Below are 18882 nucleotides of genomic sequence, written 5' to 3' on the forward strand. Positions count from 1 at the left end.
GCTCAGTAGTTCATCACTATCCAGTTCTGGTTGTTGCTTGTTCATTGTCTGTTCACTTCAGTTCCATGTATTTAATCACTGCCTGCTCTTACTCCTACTCCTCCTCCTCCTTCTACTTCTCCTCCTACTCCCATCGTCTCATCTGTACGCAGCCGTACCAGACTCATGTCCTCCGCCGCAAACGTTTTACCGGTTCCTCGCCGCTAAGGGACCAGCACCAGCCCCTCTGCGCACAGTCACATGACGCCCACATAAGCATAATTTTATTCTCTGCGCGCAGCACAGCCGAATGCAGCTTAACGCGTACGGTGCTGCTTCTCCTCGCGGCCGCCTTCTGCATCATTTTTCTCCTCCTCCTCCACCCAACCCCATCCCCCATCCGGCTTCCCGCATCCCAATCAATCCCCTCCTCCCCACGCCGCAGCTCCACAATGCGCTCCGCGTCCTCCCGCAGACTCGTGGTCGCGTCCCTCGCGGCCTCCGTCTTCATCCTCCTCCTCTGGTCCCTCGTCGACCCTGGCTCGCTCGCAAACATGGCCGCACACGCGCCTGAGCAGCAAACCATCGGCCAAACGACCGCAAACAACATCATGCCGCCTATCGCCGATCTCAACGGCCAGTCTGCGTCTGCCCCTGCCTTGACTGTCGAGACTGTCGACACTCTTGCCGATGAAGACTCCCCCGCCACTCTGTCCTCTGCTGTCGTCGCCGACGCCGACATCGACGCCAACGTCACCGCCGATGCCACCGTCGGCCTCGTCGCTGGCGCCGAGGAGACTGAGACTCAGGAAGAGGAGGCCGAAGAGGAGGCCGAAGAGGAGGCCGAAGAAGAAACTCTCTCGCTGCCGCTCGTCAATGGCAAGCCCATCGACATCAACTTCCTCATCCCGCTCTCCTCCACGCACTTCAACTTCTGCCGCTCGCTCTACACCGCCCTCATCAACGACTACCCCAAGCCCACGCTCATCAACTGGGGCAGAAAATTCGAGGACCCCGCCGCCGGACGCGTCTACAAAATCAGCGGAATCGACGAGTACCTGCACCGCATGCGCGACGACGAGTTCGCCTTCATCCTCGACGGCTACGACGTCTGGTACCAGATCCCCTACGCCGACTTTGTCACGCGTTTCGTCGAGTCCACAAAAGAAGACAACCACCAGACCGTCGTCTTTGGCGCCGACAAAAAATGCTGGCCAAACGACCCGAGCTCGCCCGCGTGCACAAACATCCCCTCCTCGCCGCTGCCGACTGACGTCTACGGACCCAACACCGACGTCATCAACCAAGTCTACCGCCAGCAGTACATCAACTTCCGTCCGCGCTGGCTCAACTCGGGAAACATCATCGGCCCCGTCACCGAGCTCCGCCACATCTACGACCAGGCAAACTACTCCATCACGCACGCGCCACCCGATCAGGTCTTTTCCGATCAGATGTACATCGCCGACATCTACGGTGAGCAAAAACTCAAGATGACTGTCGACTACACCTCCGAGCTCTTCCAGACCATGACCTTCTCGCACCGCGACATCACCTTCCTCGAAGACGACATCTTCTCCTTCCCCCGCAAAAAGCCCGACGAGCGCCGGCTCTACGCATTCAACCGCATCACCTCCAAACTCGCCCCTATCCTCCACTTCAACGGTCCGAAAGAGCACATGGACGAGTGGTGGCCCAAGATGTGGTGGTACAGTGAGCGTAACAACCCGGACGTCATCGCAAAGTCAAAGGAGATCTACGAAACCGGCGGCGCGTACGATCCGGACGGGAACTTCATCCCCTGGAGCGACCTCTGCATGAACGTCGACGTACACGACGTCGCGACGGGCAAGATCCTCGAAGACCGGAACACGAGCCGGGAAGAGGCCGAGAAGAAGCTGGCGGAGACAAAGAACGTCGATGCGGAGGATGTGCCTCCTGCTGCTGTCGTGCCTGTCCCCACCGCTGCTCCTTTTCCCGAAGCCGCTCCTCCTCCTCCTGAGGAGCCATCCGTGCTCGATCCTGTTTTCAACGCTGATGCGCTGCCGCCTGTGATCAACGAGGACGACGTCATCGCCGACGCTGCTGCTGATGCCGCTGCCGCTCCTGCTCTCGATACTCCTGTTGCATACACCTCCAGCGATGGCGACTCCAGCAGCGGTGAACCCGTCGGTTAAGACTACCCCGCGTCATCCTTTCCCTCTTCGCAGCCACTCAAAGATCATGTAAAATGCTTTATCTCCATTATCAGTTCGTGTTCTACCACCACACGTTAATATCTACGCTATCATCCTTCCTTTCATGTATCCTCATGAATTTTGTATTATTCTATTATTATATCTAATCCGACCGGGCTTTATTTCAATGTCGCGAGTCGTGTTTTTGCGCGCCATGTTTTACTACATTTGACTCATTTTGTTGTTCTTGAGACTTTACTACCTGTTTTGTTTGATGTTCCGTGACTCTTTCTCGAATAATTTGCATCTTTCTATTGTTGTGTTTAATAGATTCTATCCACACATCAAAGACATTATACGTATATACAATCCAAGCCGCGAGTAAATGGTTGATGGTTCACGTCAACCAAATCAGCACTTTGTACGCAAGATTTACGCCCATCGCCGCGACGGTGGCTAGTATATCCTCCTCCACGCTCTTATACAGATCCGGCGCTTTCTGCTTCATTATCTGTCGACCCCGAATCAGCGAGCTGTATTCAACAAGTTAGAGAGAAATAGGGAAGCGGACGTACTTTTGCGGTGATAACGTAGTGATTTACGAGGATTTGGACCTTGCTTAGGTCGATCTCGGTCTTGATCTGTGTGAGAGGGGGGATTCCTGGCATATCTGCCTCGAATAGGGTCTTCATGTCGTCGTCGTCGTCGTCGTCGTCGTCGCTGCTATGCGCGTCCTGCTCGTCTGTTTTATCCCGCTCCTCGTCATCAACCGCCATCTCACTCTCCACGCGCCTCCTCCGCGCTCTCTCAACCGCGTCCGCATCGCTCGAAAACGTGACATACTCACACTTCTCCAACTCCGGCTCGAACCTGTCAAACCTAAAGTACTCGTACAGTTCCGGATCGAGCAACTCGGACGGCGCAAACGCAGCTTTATACTTCATCTTCTGACAGCTGTAGATGTAGAGACCCATGTAGTAAAACTCGTCGCCTTCTTCCGCCGCAAGCGCAGCTTCTCTGCACGCGCTCAACTTGCCGAGACTGTATTTGCCGTACTCCTCCGCCCACATGAAATACACCCCAGATATCGAATTCGGCAGGAAATCAAGGACCGCCATCGCGATCAGCTTGCCGTCCAGATAATACATCTGATGCCACAATCCCAGCCTCTTCTTCCCCTCCTCTTCTGCCGACGACGCAAGCTCGAACGGCTTCCCGCACAAAAACCGCACGAACCCGGAACTTGTGATTTCGTTCTCGGCGTCGTGGTGGCAGCTTATCTGGTAATGCTTGTAGAGCGCGAATTTCTCGTCCGTGTACTCCGGCGTCACGAGCCGGACGGACAAGTCGTGCGCGCGCGGGATGTGCGAGAGTGAAGGTGGGAGGAGCGCGGATTCGGCGCGGTGGATGGCGTGTAGGAGGTCGAATTCTGCATTTTTTTTTCGCGTCTTGTCTTTTCTGCGGTCGTATCTCTCGCGTCAGTCGTTTGCTATAAATATAGATGATCTGCTTATGATGTCAAAACACGTACGGCTTCTGCGCTTTCTCGTACCGCTGCAGTGCGTCTTCGTACTCGGCGCCGAGCACGAACCGGTTGAATCTGTTTATCGTCTGGCGGTGTTCTTTGGAAGGTTTGTAGTCGCTCACGCGTAGTCTGATAGCGTACTGTGGACAGCAGGAGTGTAGAAGATCAGGCTGTTGTCGTTAGTAGGCTATAATATATAAAATCGAACGAGACGACGACCGTACTTTATACATAAACGTCCCGGACCTAGACCCAACACCAAAACGTCAGCACTTAACAATCATCACAATCACAGCGCAACAAACCAAGACATACCGACGATACCCCCGATCCATAAACTCCTGATAATCCGCGGCGGTGAGCGACAGCGCGGAGAAGCCAAAGATCGCGCTGCCGTCGTCGCGCCCGCAGTACCCGCATTTCCGACCGGATTGGTAGGTGCCTGGGGTTATTACCGTTACCGGGGTGTCGGATAAGCGCATCGCGTAGATGAGGACGGGGGAGGAGGGAGAGAGGGGGGTGGTGGTGAGGAGGATTGTGGTGGTTATTGGGAGGAGAGTGGAGTGTGTCTGCGGCTCATGTTCTTTGCCAGCCAGCGACGTCATATTATTATTTAAGCCATTTACTGATTTTATTTCTCCTGGCCCAGTTTCTCGTCGTCTAGGGTGCGGGAGTAAGAGAAAAGGTGACTGAGAGGTAACTAAGATATAATTGTGTAGAGATTTTTTACCCTTTTGTTACCAAAGATCTACCTCATAGAAAAGCAAAGCAAAGTCAACAATCAAGACTTCCTCAAATCACTCCAATAAACCACCCATCCAACACTATCAATAAACCAATAAACTAACTCAACAGCCTTATAGCGTACACACTCAATTGAACCAGGCCTGTTTCTCTACCACTTTGATTCTCGTACATCTCGAGCGCGTAAAGTAATTCTGTAGGGTTTTCACATGCCCTAAAAACCCTACACATATATGTTAACTCGGCACGCTTCCTTCTTTGAATATAATGGCGGATGAATCTCAATAATATAGAATCATTGCTACTCTAAGAGTTCTACTGGTGCAGTAACGCTTCTGCATGTATAGCTTTACTTTTACGGGATTATTCTGGTTATCGGTAGATTGATGAGATTTTTAGTTGCTATGACGGGGATATTCCCGGCAAAATATAAGCGTATTGTCTATTCTTATTTCCTATAATTTTCAATATTGCCATAAGACTTTACTGATATAAAGTATTATAATACTGTTTATAATCAGGAGCATATTACTACAAAAATGAAAAGATTACGAAACGGCCGGCGCGTTAACTGCATGTTTACTTTCGTCCAGAACTAGAAACCCTATTATGGCCAGACACGCGCCCGCCCGCCCGCCTGTCCTGGAATCCGCACATTTAAGGGCGCCCGCCCTCTTTCCCTCTCTTCCCCCTTCTCTTTCTTCCCTCATCTCGGATTTTCAGCTTCCCCGTCCCACGATAACTGTCCGGTCTATTTCCCAGCTATAGATCGCGACCGACGACATTCCGATCTATTTCCCAGCAATAGATCGAGACGAACGACATCCCGGCTCTCTCTCTCGACGGCAAAGACAGTGGGGTGTAGGCGGAAAAGAAGGCTTTGATCTCCCTCTCTTCTCTCGCATGCATGACACCTCGTGGTGTCGCCACAACGCAGGCTATATTGCGCAGGTAGCACTCTTGGAGGGTGGCATATACCGCAGTGGTAGCATTCTCAACGAGTAACTTACGCTGTTCCATGAGCATTTCCAGGGAGTTGCATATACCGCGCGGATAGCGTTCTCGTACTGAGAGCAGACTACGCCGCGCCAGGTAGCACTCTCTGGGGGCTGCTATGACTGGAACAGATGAAGTTCTCGTGAGGGTAGCATATACCCAGGTAGCTTCCTCTAAGAGTAGCATATACCGCAGCTGATAGGACTAGCATTCTGGAAACTCCACGAGGTGCTATGCATGCGAGAGACGAAAGGGCGAGAGAAGCTAACTCGACCAAGCCGTCTGGTATATGACCTGCCCGCGCAGATACCGGGTGAGCGCTCGCTCAAAGGAACTCCCGTTCCGTTGTCGGCCCGGTCCCTCTGCGTGGCCGTCTCATGTACGCGCCGAGGATCCTGCTTGTCAGGGTGGACGCGGTTGGTCAGGGCGGTCAATCTGATGAGCTTCTTCTTTAGCCAGGTTGCTCGTTGGATTTAAAACGTCTTCGTTGTTCGCGTCTCTGAAACACATGCGCCTGGTAAGTCGCGCCGTCGCAAGGGAGCCCCGAGGCGACGGGTGTTGAAGAGAGTCCGCACGACCAAGCGGTTCAAGCGCAGCGTTGACAAATCCACCAATACGGGGGCGGTTCATGACTGCCTTCTGGGTGAAGTCGGGTTTTAGTGGGTATGGCGATTTCGAGAGAGTCGCAGAGTCCCACATAACTCTTGAGCAAGAGCTTAGTCTCTTGTTTGAGAGTATGCGTAATGCATTCTTCCCGATCCTGGCACCAGTCGCTTTATGCGCGCTCTTTCTGTCTCTGTATTTTTCTGTATCTGCTTCTCTGATGTCGTTCTGGTGTGTTGCTGTGCTGACATGCTGTTGTGCTGTCATGCTGTTCTAGCTGTATTGTTGTTGTATTATTGTTGTATCATTGTTGTTGTATAATTGTTGTTGTCTTTTTATTATGCTGCTGTATTCTTATATTCTTTATTCCTCATTGTTGTCTTTTCATCTTTTTGCGTTGTGTCGTTTTTTTATATTTTTGTTATATTTCTTAGCAGAGAGCAGACTTGTTTGATGTATCTTGTATGTATCAAGAGCGCGCGGCGGTACCGTATTGTTAAACCAAGAAAGAAAAAAAAATAAACCTACTCATCTTATTCTTCTAAAACTGATTCAGATGTCAAGATTAACAGATCATTATTCTAAACCTGATTCAGATGTCAAGATCAATAGATCAACAGATCAACAGATCGCAGACGATCGTGTAAGTCGACTCCACAAGAGTCCACGATCTATTGCACATACAGTTTACATGCACCACCAACTACTTCCTCCTCAACCAAAATAATTGTTCTACGACTATATTTCATGGCACTGTATTATGAATAAAAAATAGAATATTGGTAAAAAAAAGTAATAGTGGAAAAAAAAGAGAAAAAACTAAATGAATACCCAAACCAAGCACTCCTCCCACTACCGTCCTGCAAATATCAACTAGAACATACCCTGAAGAAGAAAAAAAAAGAGATAAAAATATAAGAGCCGAAAAGAGAAGATGAGGCAAGCAAGTAATCTCAAGCCTATCGATTCACCCGAACGAACAACAAAGCAAAAGTAATCCCAATGTCTAGCAAATAATGTCTCGAGACCTTTCTACGTTTGATATTTTCTCATTCGAACCGATCAGACATAGGAGATTTACTTGGCCTGGGCAAGACCGACACGGTTGTTGCCGATGTCGTAGATGGAGTACCACTTGCGGAGGAAAGCGTCACCGAGGATGACGAGGGGTCCGACCGGCTCGGGGAAGTCCATGCCCATGAAGGCAGAGATGCAGGATCCCTGGACCTCCATGATGTAGTCCTTAGCGGTGATAGCAAACTCCTTGCCGTTGAGGTTGAACGAGATGTCCTGGAGAGTGTCGCGGACATCGCAGTCAACGGTGTACTGTCCCTGCCAGTTCTTCTTGGCGCCAATCTCCATGTTCAGGATCTCGGCAAGGCCGGTGGGGAGGGCAATGAGCGAAGTGCCGGTGTCAACAATGGCACCAGTGTTCTCGAGCTCAGCAGACTCGCTGCCAAAGGTGATGCTCTTGAGGTCAACCTCCCAGTAGGCCTGGCGGCGGACGGGCAACCAGGTGATCTCACCGGTGTAGTGAGACTCGTCGATGCCACCGAAGGTAGCAACGCCACCCATCTCCTCATCGACGGTGGTGTCACCGAGGTAGAAAGAGAAGAGGGGCTCGTCAAGGAGACCCTGGTTGATGGCGTTGTAGACGGGGGGAACCATGCCGTCAACGGAGATGGTGTCGTATCCAAGACCGAGGATACCGTCGAAACGGCCAAAGGCAAAGGCAAGGCCGGGCTCCTGGGTGGCCTCAGCAAAGTCCTGGCTCTTGATCTCGAGGTCACCGATGGTCAAGATATCGTTGGAAACGAAGCCAGACATCGAGCCGGATCCGTACTGGATGTCAAAGGAAGTGCCGTTCTTGACATAGGACGACGACGCGGACGAGTCGTACTTGGTGTGCAAGTAGCAGGCAATGGATCCACACGAGACGGAAGGAACCCACAGGTTGGAGGAACCAGTGTCAAGGATGACCTTGAACTCCTGGGGAGGGGTTCCAAGAGAGATCTCAGTGAAGTCTGCGCCCAAGTTAGTAAGAGGATAACAAAGAAGGCTAAGGCGAACTCCGAGCAAAACCCTTTCCCTGGCGATTACTCATAATCCCGCTTGCGGTTTGCAAATGCATGCGGTATGCAATGCAAAAATACAAACAGCAAAAGAAGAACAATCAAATCTGTAGTATCGCTTGCAATGGCACTATCAAGTTTGATAACAACAAGCGGGATTATCGGAAAAGGGAGCCGGGAGCAGAATGGGGCGCGGTGCCCACCACTTTGCCACTGAGCATAGAGCGACGATCAAAGAAGATAAACATACACTGAGCGTTAAGGAAGTTGGTGAGAGGAACGTTGTGAGCGGCCTCAGCATCGAACTCCTGTCCCTTGTAAGCACCGAGGTACTTCTGGCCGAGAGCGTTCATGTGCGAGGTCATGTCGAGCTAGATTGTTGACGCAGTTAGGAGATGTCCGATGGGGTGATAGTTGGTGATAGTTGATGATATCCGCTGGAATCGCGAGAAGCGGCAGATATCAAGCAGAAGAGCAGGATGGCAAACATACCTTGGCGAGCTGCTCGGTGAGGGGGATCTTCTTCATGTTCATGCTGGAGAGAGTCAGCTTGCTGTCACACACCCACTGTAGAGTGGCGATAGACGAGTGTAGAGCACTTACGAGTGGACAGCAGCCTCGGTGGAGCTCAAAAGAGCACCGAGGGCCAAAATAGCGGAGGCCTTCATTGTGAATGGATAGGAATAAGTTAGGGGGATGCGGTGGGGGAGAGATAGGAAGGGAGGGAAGGATGATAAGAGGGAAGAGAGCAGAGAGCGGCGGAGACGGCGACGAGCTTACGGATTGGCGGGCGGCCGGCTCCAGGCGTGATCGCAAGCACCGCCGCAAGTGGCGTCATCGGTGGCGGTGCCCTTCTTATCTGCCCGCGTGATCTGGGCCTTTGCCTTATCTGAGGAAAGAAGTGTGGCGAGTGTGCCGTAAGTAGAACTGTGTTTGCATAGGTGCGCCATATAGTAATAGCTCTGTTGCGCTGAATATTATTATATAATGTATGACACACTAGCTGAGCTAACTAGTGCGCAGCTCACTAGTCGCCGGCATAATCGAGATCGTCCTATCTGCACTGCCTTCAAACAGCCTGAACAGCAGCGAGAGTCTTTCTCGACTGAGGATGGTGAAGAGGACTGAATTGGGAACAAAGTCAAGCACAGACAGATACACATCTGATAGTAGAAACTTCAATCAGTGCTTCTAGTCTCTCTCAGCTCCATTCACCTGCTACATGAGCTCTGCAGTTATCGCATAACATTTTACTCCTCCGACTCTACTCCAAATCTCTATACAACAACTGTCTCAACACTATCTATCTGTAAAGCCATAATTATCTTTCAGACACGAAACAGTCGACACGCGTAGACCCAAAAGGGAAACAACATAACCGTCACACGCCCATCGACTTATGCAGCGCAACAGCCCCCTGCGCTCAACCCAATTTTTACTTTTGCTCGAGAAATAACAAACCTGGCAATTCGACCACAGAAAAGGACATGGCTTTTTGTTATAAACCATAATTGATCCGATAAAAAGCATCTTCTATCTCCAATCACCCGGATCTTAAGCATCTGAACTCGTCTTTCCCTCGACGCGCGCGCGAATCAAGAAATCTCGACGACCTCGTTGAGCGCGAAGCAACGACAACTGAATTCCATCTCCCGCCTCACCCATCTCCACTTCCCCAGCATCTCCAACCCAGCATCATGTCAAGTCCCGCGCCACACACCCCGCGTCCTCGGGGAAGACCACGCGGCCGCCCGCCTGGAAGCAAAAACAAGTACCCGCGAACCGCACCGCCCGCCACGCACGGCACTCGAGGCCGGCCACGACGGCATCGCGACGACGATGATGAAGATATAATCAAGGCCGAGGACGTCAATTTGGACGACGACGACGAAGACGAAGACGATGACGATGACGACGATGATGACGAGAACACGAGCACATCCCGGCGCAAGCGGCGACGGCAAACCACGTCGCAGCAGCAGCAGCAACAACAAGAACAACAGCAGCAGCAAGACACCGAGAACGCGAACGGCGAGGAGCCCGTGATTCGCGAAGACCCGCGAGCGGCGGCGGCGCGCAAGGCGCGGGCGGCGCGGATGCGGAATATGCAGGCGAGGTCGGCGGCTAATGCGCAGACGGTCGCGCCGCTGGATCTGGATGGAAATCCGCAGGAGGTTAAGGACGACGAGATCGTGGTGCAAGGCAACCCGATCGGAGACACCAAGGTCGACGAGTTTGGTCGGTTGGCTGGCGGGCGCGAGTACCGATGCCGGACGTTCACAATCCAAGGCAAAGGCGAGCGACTCTACATGCTCTCGACCGAACCCGCGCGCTGCATCGGCTTCCGGGATTCCTACCTGTTCTTCCAGCGCCATCGCCAGCTTCTCAAAGTGATTGTCGACGAACGGCAAAAATACGACCTGATCGAGCGCAACCTGATCCCGCACTCCTACAAAGGCCGCCCGATCGGCGTCGTCACCGCGCGCTCTGTCTTTCGCGAATTCGGCGCCCGCATCATCGTCGGCGGCCGGAAAATCACCGACGACTACAACGAAGAGAGAGCACGCGCCGAGGGCGCGGTCGAAGGCGACATCGCTGATCCGGAAGATAAGCTGCCGCCGCCGGGGATCGAGTATAACCGAAACCAGTACGTGGCCTGGCACGGCGCGTCGTCGGTCTACCACACGCAGCAGGCGAACGGGCAGCCGCTGCAGGACTCTGTCGGCGCGTTCCGGGACCAAGGGAGGAAAAAGAACGTGGTGATCACGGACGAGAACTGGATGCTCGAGCACGCGCGCGCAGCGAGTAATTACAACAACGTGCTCGCGCAGCAGCGGAAACGCGTCTGGGAGGAAAAAGGCGTGTATGAACCGCACACGGGGATCACGATGGTGCCGCAGGCGTCGCAGCCTACAAAGTGCTGGTTGGAATACGTGAGTGCGCCGGCGAGAAAATATTGAGAGCATAGATGCAAAGGAAGGACGTGTTTGCATGGAGCTGGGATATAGAGTTGATGTTTATGACATCGTGCCGGCTTGTATATTATTTTTGTACTAATTTGGTAGTTTGAGACGTTTGTATGTCTGGAGATAATGATACTGTTTATATCCTCTACTAATCTTTGTATCTTAAAAGTGTCCTACAGGGGGTTATGGATATACTATGAGCCAGAAATCAGATTATAACGCGAATAAACACATAGTTAAAAGACCAATTCACATAAATTATTCAAAAACACACGAAGATTAAAAAATGCGTGTAGGCAACAAATAAGAAAAAAGAAGAGCTACAAAACTCGAAGATAACTCTGAGAGCGGAGATGAAGAAAAAACAGAAAAAAAGACACAACCAAAAACACCCGAGAAAAATGTGCGGAGAGAAGAAATAGAATGTATATATATCGAGTCGAGCGAGAATAGAGAAATGCCGAAAGCGAAAGAGACGAAAAAGAGAAGAAGGTGGAGAAAAGAGCAGGAATTAGGTATAATCAAAGATTGAGAGAAAAATTAATGAGAAAAAAAATGTACTTTTCCTGGATGCCTTTCGTATCCCCGGGACTTGAAAACAAAGAACGCATAAACACATAAAGCATCAAAATTAGAGAGAAAATGTAATCGCAGAGATAAATAGAAAACAAGACGCAGATCTTCTTTGCATTCACTTCTTTTCTTTGCTCAGTTTCTTTCCCCTTCATTTCTCAAGATTAAAACCCAACACGCAACAAAACACAACAGAGAAGGAAAAGAAAATAAAAAAGGTCGTTGAAATCGTAAATGGTATTAGATAAGAGAAAAACGGGAGCAAGTAAGAAAATCACCAATCAACATCATAAAAACAAAAGAAAGAAGGAGAAGAAAAAGATGTGCATGCCATGGTCATCAATCGAATCATTAATCTTCATAAGATTGCTTTTGATTTCCTTCCTCAACGAAAGAAATGATGTTCAGGGCAAGGTACCCCCAAGATTAAAACAAGAATGTACAAAAATGACCCGCATTCACAACAGCTATTTTTCCGGAATAATTAGATCAACTGGCCGCCCTCCGAGCTTGCTCAGAAGCCTGCTGCTCGCGCAACGCCGACATCTCCTTTTGCCGCTCGCTCTCAGCCGCGGCGGCTAGCACATCGACCGAGCCAGAGTCCCATCCCGACTCGCTCCGCCGCTGCATGCCGCCTCCGCCGCGAGGCGTCGATGCACTACTTGTCGAACTCGGGTTCAGGATCGCGGGGCCAGCGAGCTGGTGCGGGCCAGGACCGTGGCCTAGGTGCATCGAACCCGGACGCGCGTAGGGCTCGTAACCGTGCAGACTGGCTTCTGATCGGTGCCGGGTATGTCCCGCGCCGCGTTTCCGGGGAGGGATGTTGGCGCTTAAAGAAGAGATGGGGGGTAGAGAAGTCGCGCTCTGGGTAGGCGACGCGCCGGCGGATGTGACGTTGGCACCCGACGGCGGGAGATGCTGCTTGGGCGTGCCGGCGTCGAACACGGAAGTCTGTCGTCGTCGTTTGGGCGTGCTCGCGTCTTCTTGTGTTGGGTTGAGGATCGAGCGGGTGGGAGAGCGGGGGATGCCGTTTCCAAGCGGAGGATGAGAAGGCCGGCTGGAGTCGCCGGGTTGCTCTTTTACTCCTTGGGCTCGTTCTTTGGCGTTTGGTTGCCAGTGGTAGAACTGGATAGCTGGTTGCTGCTGTTGTTGTTGTTGCTGTTGCTGCTGCTGCTGCTGTTGTTGTTCTTGTTGTTGTTGGGAAGGAGGAGATGGAGACCGGATAGGAGGAGAAGATCTGTACAGCTGAGATTTCCCTGGAGGAAAGTCTACCTGCCGCACCTGCAGAGGCGGAGTGACAGAGGATCCACTGCCGTGATATACAGCACGGGTCTGCGATCCAGGAGACATCAGCTCCTGCTGAACAGCAAACGGTGAGGCCTGTGAGGAAGCAGCAGTGGCCAGTGGGGGAAGAGACGGGGTAGGAGCGGGAGGAGCTGGTGGTGGCGGAGGAGGAGGGGCGTTTAACCCGGGTCCCATGGGATTGTGGGCCAGACTAGGGATCGACTGAGCGCTTTGGCTGCGATGGTGAAGAGAGTGATATCTGGGATCGTTTCGGTAATCGCCGGCGCCGCCCGGGGTCGAGACAGTCGACGCCGCCTGGGCAGACACGGCAGCCATCTCCTGCTGCTGCTGCTGCCATATCCGGGCAACGTAGTCGCGGATCCACTCGGCCGTGGCGCCGGTGACACCGTTGCCGATGAAGATAAATGGAATCATGCTCGGAGGGATGCCGTAGCGCATACCCTCGCGGAGAAGCTCGAGATCGCGCTTGCGGAGCTCGAGACGATACTCTTCCTGTTTTGTTCGTTCTTCTTCCGCGCGGCGCCGCTCTTCCTCTGCACGGTACGAGAGCGCGTGGCGGAGAGACTCGTCCGATCCCTGCCAGGACGAGGGTAAGAAGCCTGGGATACCGATCAGGTTTTCAGCGCCGGCGGGAGGGGGAGGAGGAGCCGCTTGGGTAGGCGGCGGCGGATGTTGATGCGAGGCCGAAGGCGCAGGGTGCGGGTCATGCATGCTTTGGATATTCATGTTCTCTCTATGTCTAGTCTTAAGTCTATATGGCGGTCGTGGGATGATGGTTCGTGCAGAAATGACTCAGAGCGGACAGAAGGTGGAGGATGCAAATGCGGGTCGGAGCAGGATCTGTTGGCACATAGGGATGGAGTGGAGTACGGAGGAGGTATGGGTAAGAAAGAGATGAGCTGCTGGAGGAGAGAAGGTGCAGAACCAGTGACCGAATATATCTATCAGACGCCAGAAAAAATGGTTGTTAGAGGACTTGCGAGGCAGATCGTGTGCCGTCCCTGGCCGTGCTTAAGGACGTTTATGAGCAGCCAGTCGAGATATACTGCCCACGAACTCGACAGAGGACGCAGAAAAGGCGATATATCGTGCAAAAAAGCTTTCCGCAAAAAACTGCAGTGGAAGCCCACCAGCCGCGCGCGGGATCAAAAGAAGAACAGAGGGCCGGCGGGAGGAGAAGCGGCAGAGAGAAGAGGCAGCGAGCAGGAGAAGCAAAGACGAGAGGCAGGGACGGGCGCGATCGGAATGGACGTAAATACAGAACGGACGTACCCCAAGCAGATGGACGAACACAGATCACACGCGTCAGATCACGGGGGGTCAGAGGGGCGGTACGGCAGAGCGGGAGTGGAGGGGCGAGGAGGCGGGGCGCGCGGGACGGGCGGACGAGCGACGGGCGGGACACGGGCGGGGAGAGAGGGCGGCGGACAGGGCGCGCGGGCGGAGAGGCACGGCGGGAGGCAGCGGGCAGGAGCGAGAAGGAGGAAGAGTCGAGAGAGGCGGTGAGTAGCAGCAGAGAGCGTGAAGGCGAGGATCAACTCGCTGCCCCTGTGTTGCTGCAGAACAGCTGCCGGTCACGTGCGGATAAATACAAACAAAGCCAAAAGTGGGCGACGCGTGCCTGGACGGGCTTAGCGCGTGGATGGCGGGTTGGCAGAGGGGCGGAAGAAAGGCCGAGTTGGACGTTGTTTACCGTTGCTCTTTCTTGAGTTGGTTGTTTGTTCTGTTGCTGTAATAGTGCTCTTGTTCTTATCAGACGACTATCGTCCACTCCAGGCCTTCAACCACCATCGTCATGATCTCAATACAGCAGATTGGGAAACAGCAGTCGGCCCCAACCCCTTGCTTCCCTTCCCGCGTCACCGTGCAGCTGCCTCTTTGGGACCAGCTCGGCTCGTCAGCTCGTTCGGGCAACTGTGATGCAGCCCAGTTGCGATTCTCTGCCGCTGAGCTGTCTCGAGCTCACCTGCGATTCAATCGACTTTCCTTTCTTGGCCGGTCCTCGCTCTTCTTCCGCGCTGGTAGCTCGCTGCTCACCACTAATCGCCATCTCTTTTCTTTTTCTCCTCTCTTTCTATCGCTCCGGTCACAGCACTCATCACAAACTAACACGAACGGAAGCAGACCGTCTCGCGCTCTCTGCAACTAGACTTTAATACCCGCTATCAGTCGCCACGATCTCCTTCCCGGCTTCCTTCTTTGGACTTCTCTTCTACGCGCCTGCTGCTGCCCTTGTCTCCCTCTTCTATACCGACTTCTTGTCAACTCCTACTCATTCCCTAGATTAAACGGTATTCTCCTCTACCCTCACTCACTCGCTATAACAACCGCTTCTCTACTCTTCAACACCACATATAACAAACCAAAACTCATGGCTAAGAGCGCTAGCACAAAGTTAATGCACCATCCAAAGCTAGCTGGCTCGCTATAACACTTCCGCCTTGGACCGGCACTAGCTTCTTGGTTTTTTTTCTCTGATAGCAGTTTGCTCTTCTTCACTATCAACCACCTACAGTATCACATTATTTACTCAATGATAAAAATCACCTTATAAAATATATCAAACAAAAAAGCAGTCTTCCATAAAAAAATAAAAAAAAATAAAAAAAAATAAAAAAAAATAAAAAATATGATTCGACCCAGGATCGAACTGGAGACCTCCTGCGTGTGAAGCAGGTGCCATAACCAACTAGACCATCGAACCAAACACACCAAATACGAAGAGACAGACCCTGATGAACCAGAGCCGCATGATATAAGCGATGAGTCATCATGGGGACGCATCCTCGGCGCGATTGAGACTGCCGCGAAGAGCACGGAAAAGAGGTCCGAACGGAAGAGAGATGCCGAGCGGGATCGAGAGAAATGAAGCAGAGTCGGGAACATAAGAAGGACATCTGATGGCGGGTAGTTTAGAGGAATGGACGTTCTCACCCATAAGTTTGGAACTATCATCTTGAACTTGTACCCTTGCCCTTGCCCTCGTGAATGAGCCCTTATTTGAAGACTATTTATTACCTTCACACCAAAAAAGTTCTGTTTTTCCTATTTAATCCCTCTGTAGACCCACCTAACCCTGCTCTCTATCTTGCTATTCTGATGCTGTGAAGGCTGGTTATTGTGGTTTTATACAAGAAATCTGTTTGTAGTATGTTTGTGGGCTGATTCGTAGTGTGCTTGATGCTGTAGTAACTCTGTAGATGGTGTTAAGAGGGGGTGTATTGGCGCTCATAACATTACTCGATTGGGAAATAGCCCAGCGCGCCGCGGCGACAGAACCATGAAAGAAGTGTGCTTAGATGGATGGTGTATCGCTTGAAATGATGAACCAATATAGACGGGTAGGGGTACTAGCTAAGAAGAACGCATCTCTGACAATCTCAGGAAGAAAGAGGAGTACTGACAAACGGACGCAGCGCTGAATACCTCATCGCTCGCTCGTCGATAATCATTCGATGTCTCTTATTCCCATCCCCAGCGTTGAATCCAGACACACAGCTTTCTGTCTTACTCGGTAAACTCTGTCATAACCTAGCATACAGACTATAATAGAAGATTTATCACCATCACCCTCCTCGCTCGAGTTGGAGCTTATCACTACCCACCGCATCACTCGTACACACCTGCTTCGTTTCAGCATTGTGCAGGTGGCTAAAGTTTCAGCAACCGATATTTTTCTTTTTCTTTTTCTTCTTTCTAGCCGTGCCTAACTATCTCTCTTTCTTGAGTCATTTTTCAACGACTGCATGAGAAAGCGTGTTTTCTTGAAACACGGGTTCAGCTGCTTGCGTCTTGATACTTAGAATTGTAATAATGAAACCGAGAAATTCCTGTTCTATTGCCAACACATATAAAAACCAGACATTGACCAGTGAAATAAATGGCTATCAAACATTCCGAAAATAGACGATAAAAAAAAACTCATGAGGTATTTTTCTTTCTTTAAACCCAGATAGAAAAAAACAGAAGAGAAAAGAAAACAGAAATCAAACAAATGCAGACTCATACATAGCACAAAATACCACCGTTGATCAATTCGTATATATAACCTTTAAGATTCGGATAAGAGAGAAATCAAGAAAATCAAAAACGCCCACATTATACAATGATAATTAGAAGTACAGAATCAAAACCAGTCAATTCGTTACAGTGCTCTTCGCGCACATGAGATTAATGAAAAACGAAAAACGTCACAGATAGAGATAGAAAATGATTTTTAGTTTATCGCTCGAGAGAGGCCTCGCCATGTCACAACGAAGCCGCCTCAAGCACGTTTTCGAACGCGCCGTCGACAACGCCGCCGGCTATTCTCAGCGACTGGGAGTAGTAAAACAAACACACGGCGACGGCTGATAAAAGCAGACAGGCGGTGCCGATGTTTCTTCGCCGGCGAAGAGAGAGGCGCGAGTAGTACGCTTTATAGCCTTGGCTGTCGGTCGACTGCGCGAGAAGGAGTAAAGGCGAGTAGCCGAACTTGTAGCCAAACATGCCGATTAAAGCGATGATGTAGCCGACTACTTGCAGCTTTGATATTGTGGTTCGCCAGATCAGGGACGAGACGAGGACGAGGCCAATGTCTTTTAAGATGCCGCACAGACTGAGGACTAGGGATGAAGTTCGCCCGACGAGGAAGACCACGGAGACGTTCAGGAGAAAGGCAGCTAGCGCGTTGACGAAAAGGATAGGAAGTCCTAGTTCTCGAAGAGCAGCCGTGGTCAACTTTGTGCGCTCTTCCGACAACACAAACAAAACCGAGTTTGTGATGGCGCAGACCGGAGCAAAGTAGTAGAGACAGACAAGCGGGTCCATTGACTGTCCTTTTCCCTGCTTGGGGTTGTAAACCGTCTTTTCCTGCTCTGTCTTTGCGGTCGGCGAGTGCAGGAGTTTGTTCATGAGCACGAGACGCAGGGCCTCGAAGAAGATGGCGAGCATCTGCAGGACGACACCGCGGGTCGAGAAATTAATTTCGCCAAAGGAGGCGACAAAGACGCCAAAGACGATGATCCAGATATTGACGAGGACGTCAACGCGGAAGGACTCGACGCCGAGCGCGTAGGAGACGATGAAGACGGCGACGGGGGCGGTGGCTTTGAGCATCTGGATGAAGGAGATGTTGAGGTAGACGTAGGCTTGGTTGCTGAGGACGAGGGAAAGAGAGTAGAAGATCGAGACTGGCACGATGCGTTTCCAGTACACGTCGCGGGAGATCTCGAGCGGGCGGTCGTTGTAGAAGTTGGTCGCGCGAGCAAGAGTCTGGGTTGCGGTGGCCGAGAAGACGAGGTGCCAGGTTGTGAGGAATATTGCTAGAGAAAAGAAAAGAAAATGTTAGAAAAAGAAGAGAGGAGGAGGGTGGTGGGAATTGGTGTGATGGTGACGAGTGGAGTCGGGAGACGTACGGTAAGCTGTCGGGAAGATGCGGTGGTCAGTATATGAGTAAGAAGAAGAGATATAGTGGGATGCAGCACATACGGAACTGGTCATTATATAGAATGGACTTGTTGAAGAGGATGACAAAGGAGGAGATGCAGATCCATAGACTGTGACGAGGTCAGTGAGGGCGACAACAAGCAAGAGCAGGAGAGAACGCACATGATGAAGATGCCCGCGTGAGTCGTGGAGGCGGGCGCCGATCGTGCCTGGAGGAGGGATCCAGCCGCGCCAGGGCGGTAGGTCTGAGGCGGCACGAGGAGCGTCTTTGTCTCCATTGAGGGCGAGGAGGGTAGGGAGGGCGGTGAGGAGCGGCAGAGGAGGAGGACAAAGGCGGAAGAGAAATAGAGAACGGGGACAAGAGCAGTCCGAGGGATTTTTATTTTTTCGCGGTCGCAGCTGTGACGGCCGTGAAGAGGCGGGGCAGAGGAGGCGACCGCCGTTGTCTGTCGCCAGGCACATGGGACGCCCCGGCCACCGACTCCTCCAACCTTATACTTTTTCTGGGCACGCCG

The 18882-nt window shown here is 51.8% G+C and overlaps 7 protein-coding genes and 1 non-coding gene across 8 annotated transcripts; 2 read left to right on the top strand and 6 right to left on the bottom strand.

Moving 5' to 3' along the window:
* Positions 1 to 329: 329 nt before the first annotated feature.
* On the top strand, positions 330 to 2500 carry BZA70DRAFT_282102 (uncharacterized protein). The gene has a single exon (XM_064913222.1). The coding sequence runs from the start codon at positions 432 to 434 to the stop codon at positions 2154 to 2156; it is 1725 nt and encodes a 574-aa protein (XP_064766825.1). The 5' UTR covers positions 330 to 431; the 3' UTR covers positions 2157 to 2500.
* BZA70DRAFT_282103 (arginine-tRNA-protein transferase) lies at positions 2501 to 4222 on the bottom strand. Its single transcript, XM_064913223.1, has 4 exons — positions 3997 to 4222; positions 3906 to 3927; positions 3688 to 3851; positions 2501 to 3614 (listed from the first exon to the last, which is right to left on the bottom strand). Exons 1-4 carry the CDS (start codon positions 4161 to 4163, stop codon positions 2696 to 2698), a joined length of 1272 nt encoding a protein of 423 aa, XP_064766826.1. The 5' UTR covers positions 4164 to 4222; the 3' UTR covers positions 2501 to 2695.
* A 1493-nt stretch (positions 4223 to 5715) lies between these two features.
* BZA70DRAFT_311967 (uncharacterized protein) lies at positions 5716 to 6530 on the bottom strand. The gene has a single exon (XM_064914968.1). It carries the CDS (start codon positions 6289 to 6291, stop codon positions 5824 to 5826), a length of 468 nt encoding a protein of 155 aa, XP_064766827.1. The 5' UTR covers positions 6292 to 6530; the 3' UTR covers positions 5716 to 5823.
* A 396-nt stretch (positions 6531 to 6926) lies between these two features.
* BZA70DRAFT_60371 (aspartic peptidase domain-containing protein) lies at positions 6927 to 8895 on the bottom strand. Its single transcript, XM_064915252.1, has 4 exons — positions 8700 to 8895; positions 8589 to 8631; positions 8347 to 8467; positions 6927 to 8048 (listed from the first exon to the last, which is right to left on the bottom strand). Exons 1-4 carry the CDS (start codon positions 8762 to 8764, stop codon positions 7102 to 7104), a joined length of 1176 nt encoding a protein of 391 aa, XP_064766828.1. The 5' UTR covers positions 8765 to 8895; the 3' UTR covers positions 6927 to 7101.
* An 898-nt stretch (positions 8896 to 9793) lies between these two features.
* On the top strand, positions 9794 to 11056 carry BZA70DRAFT_240528 (chromatin remodelling complex Rsc7/Swp82 subunit-domain-containing protein; the record flags this gene model as incomplete). Its single annotated transcript, XM_064910503.1, has 1 exon — positions 9794 to 11056. The coding sequence occupies one exon, from the start codon at positions 9794 to 9796 to the stop codon at positions 11054 to 11056; it is 1263 nt and encodes a 420-aa protein (XP_064766829.1).
* A 1068-nt stretch (positions 11057 to 12124) lies between these two features.
* On the bottom strand, positions 12125 to 13651 carry BZA70DRAFT_290875 (uncharacterized protein; the record flags this gene model as incomplete). Its single annotated transcript, XM_064914249.1, has 1 exon — positions 12125 to 13651. One exon carries the CDS (start codon positions 13649 to 13651, stop codon positions 12125 to 12127), a length of 1527 nt encoding a protein of 508 aa, XP_064766830.1.
* A 1919-nt stretch (positions 13652 to 15570) lies between these two features.
* BZA70DRAFT_t69 lies at positions 15571 to 15644 on the bottom strand. The gene has a single exon. It is a non-coding gene; the product is annotated as a tRNA-Val (tRNA).
* A 1100-nt stretch (positions 15645 to 16744) lies between these two features.
* BZA70DRAFT_282118 (glucose-6-phosphate/phosphate and phosphoenolpyruvate/phosphate antiporter) lies at positions 16745 to 18432 on the bottom strand. The gene is made up of 2 exons (XM_064913224.1): positions 18337 to 18432; positions 16745 to 18243 (listed from the first exon to the last, which is right to left on the bottom strand). The coding sequence occupies exons 1-2, from the start codon at positions 18419 to 18421 to the stop codon at positions 17189 to 17191; spliced, it is 1140 nt and encodes a 379-aa protein (XP_064766831.1). The 5' UTR covers positions 18422 to 18432; the 3' UTR covers positions 16745 to 17188.
* Positions 18433 to 18882: the final 450 nt, after the last annotated feature.

The sequence above is a fragment of the Myxozyma melibiosi genome, assembly GCF_037950935.1.
Source record: "Myxozyma melibiosi strain Phaff 52-87 chromosome Unknown BZA70scaffold_10, whole genome shotgun sequence".
Classification (NCBI taxonomy): domain Eukaryota; kingdom Fungi; phylum Ascomycota; class Lipomycetes; order Lipomycetales; family Lipomycetaceae; genus Myxozyma; species Myxozyma melibiosi.

Bases quoted from the DNA above. Each gene is read 5' to 3' on its own strand.
- BZA70DRAFT_282102 (XM_064913222.1), top strand. From the start codon at position 432: ATGCGCTCCGCGTCCTCCCGCAGACTCGTGGTCGCGTCCCTCGCGGCC.
- BZA70DRAFT_282103 (XM_064913223.1), bottom strand. From the start codon at position 4,163: ATGCGCTTATCCGACACCCCGGTAACGGTAATAACCCCAGGCACCTAC. The intron at 3,928-3,996 runs GTATGTCTTGGT...TGTTGGGTCTAG, and splicing joins ATGGATCGGGGGTATCGTCG to GTCCGGGACGTTTATGTATA. The intron at 3,852-3,905 runs GTACGGTCGTCG...TAACGACAACAG, and splicing joins CCGGGACGTTTATGTATAAA to CCTGATCTTCTACACTCCTG.
- BZA70DRAFT_311967 (XM_064914968.1), bottom strand. From the start codon at position 6,291: ATGACAGCACAACAGCATGTCAGCACAGCAACACACCAGAACGACATC.
- BZA70DRAFT_60371 (XM_064915252.1), bottom strand. From the start codon at position 8,764: ATGAAGGCCTCCGCTATTTTGGCCCTCGGTGCTCTTTTGAGCTCCACC. The intron at 8,632-8,699 runs GTAAGTGCTCTA...GACTCTCTCCAG, and splicing joins ACCGAGGCTGCTGTCCACTC to CATGAACATGAAGAAGATCC. The intron at 8,468-8,588 runs GTATGTTTGCCA...TCAACAATCTAG, and splicing joins TCACCGAGCAGCTCGCCAAG to CTCGACATGACCTCGCACAT.
- BZA70DRAFT_282118 (XM_064913224.1), bottom strand. From the start codon at position 18,421: ATGACCAGTTCCGTATGTGCTGCATCCCACTATATCTCTTCTTCTTAC. The intron at 18,244-18,336 runs GTACGTCTCCCG...TCTTTTCTCTAG, and splicing joins CATCTTCCCGACAGCTTACC to CAATATTCCTCACAACCTGG.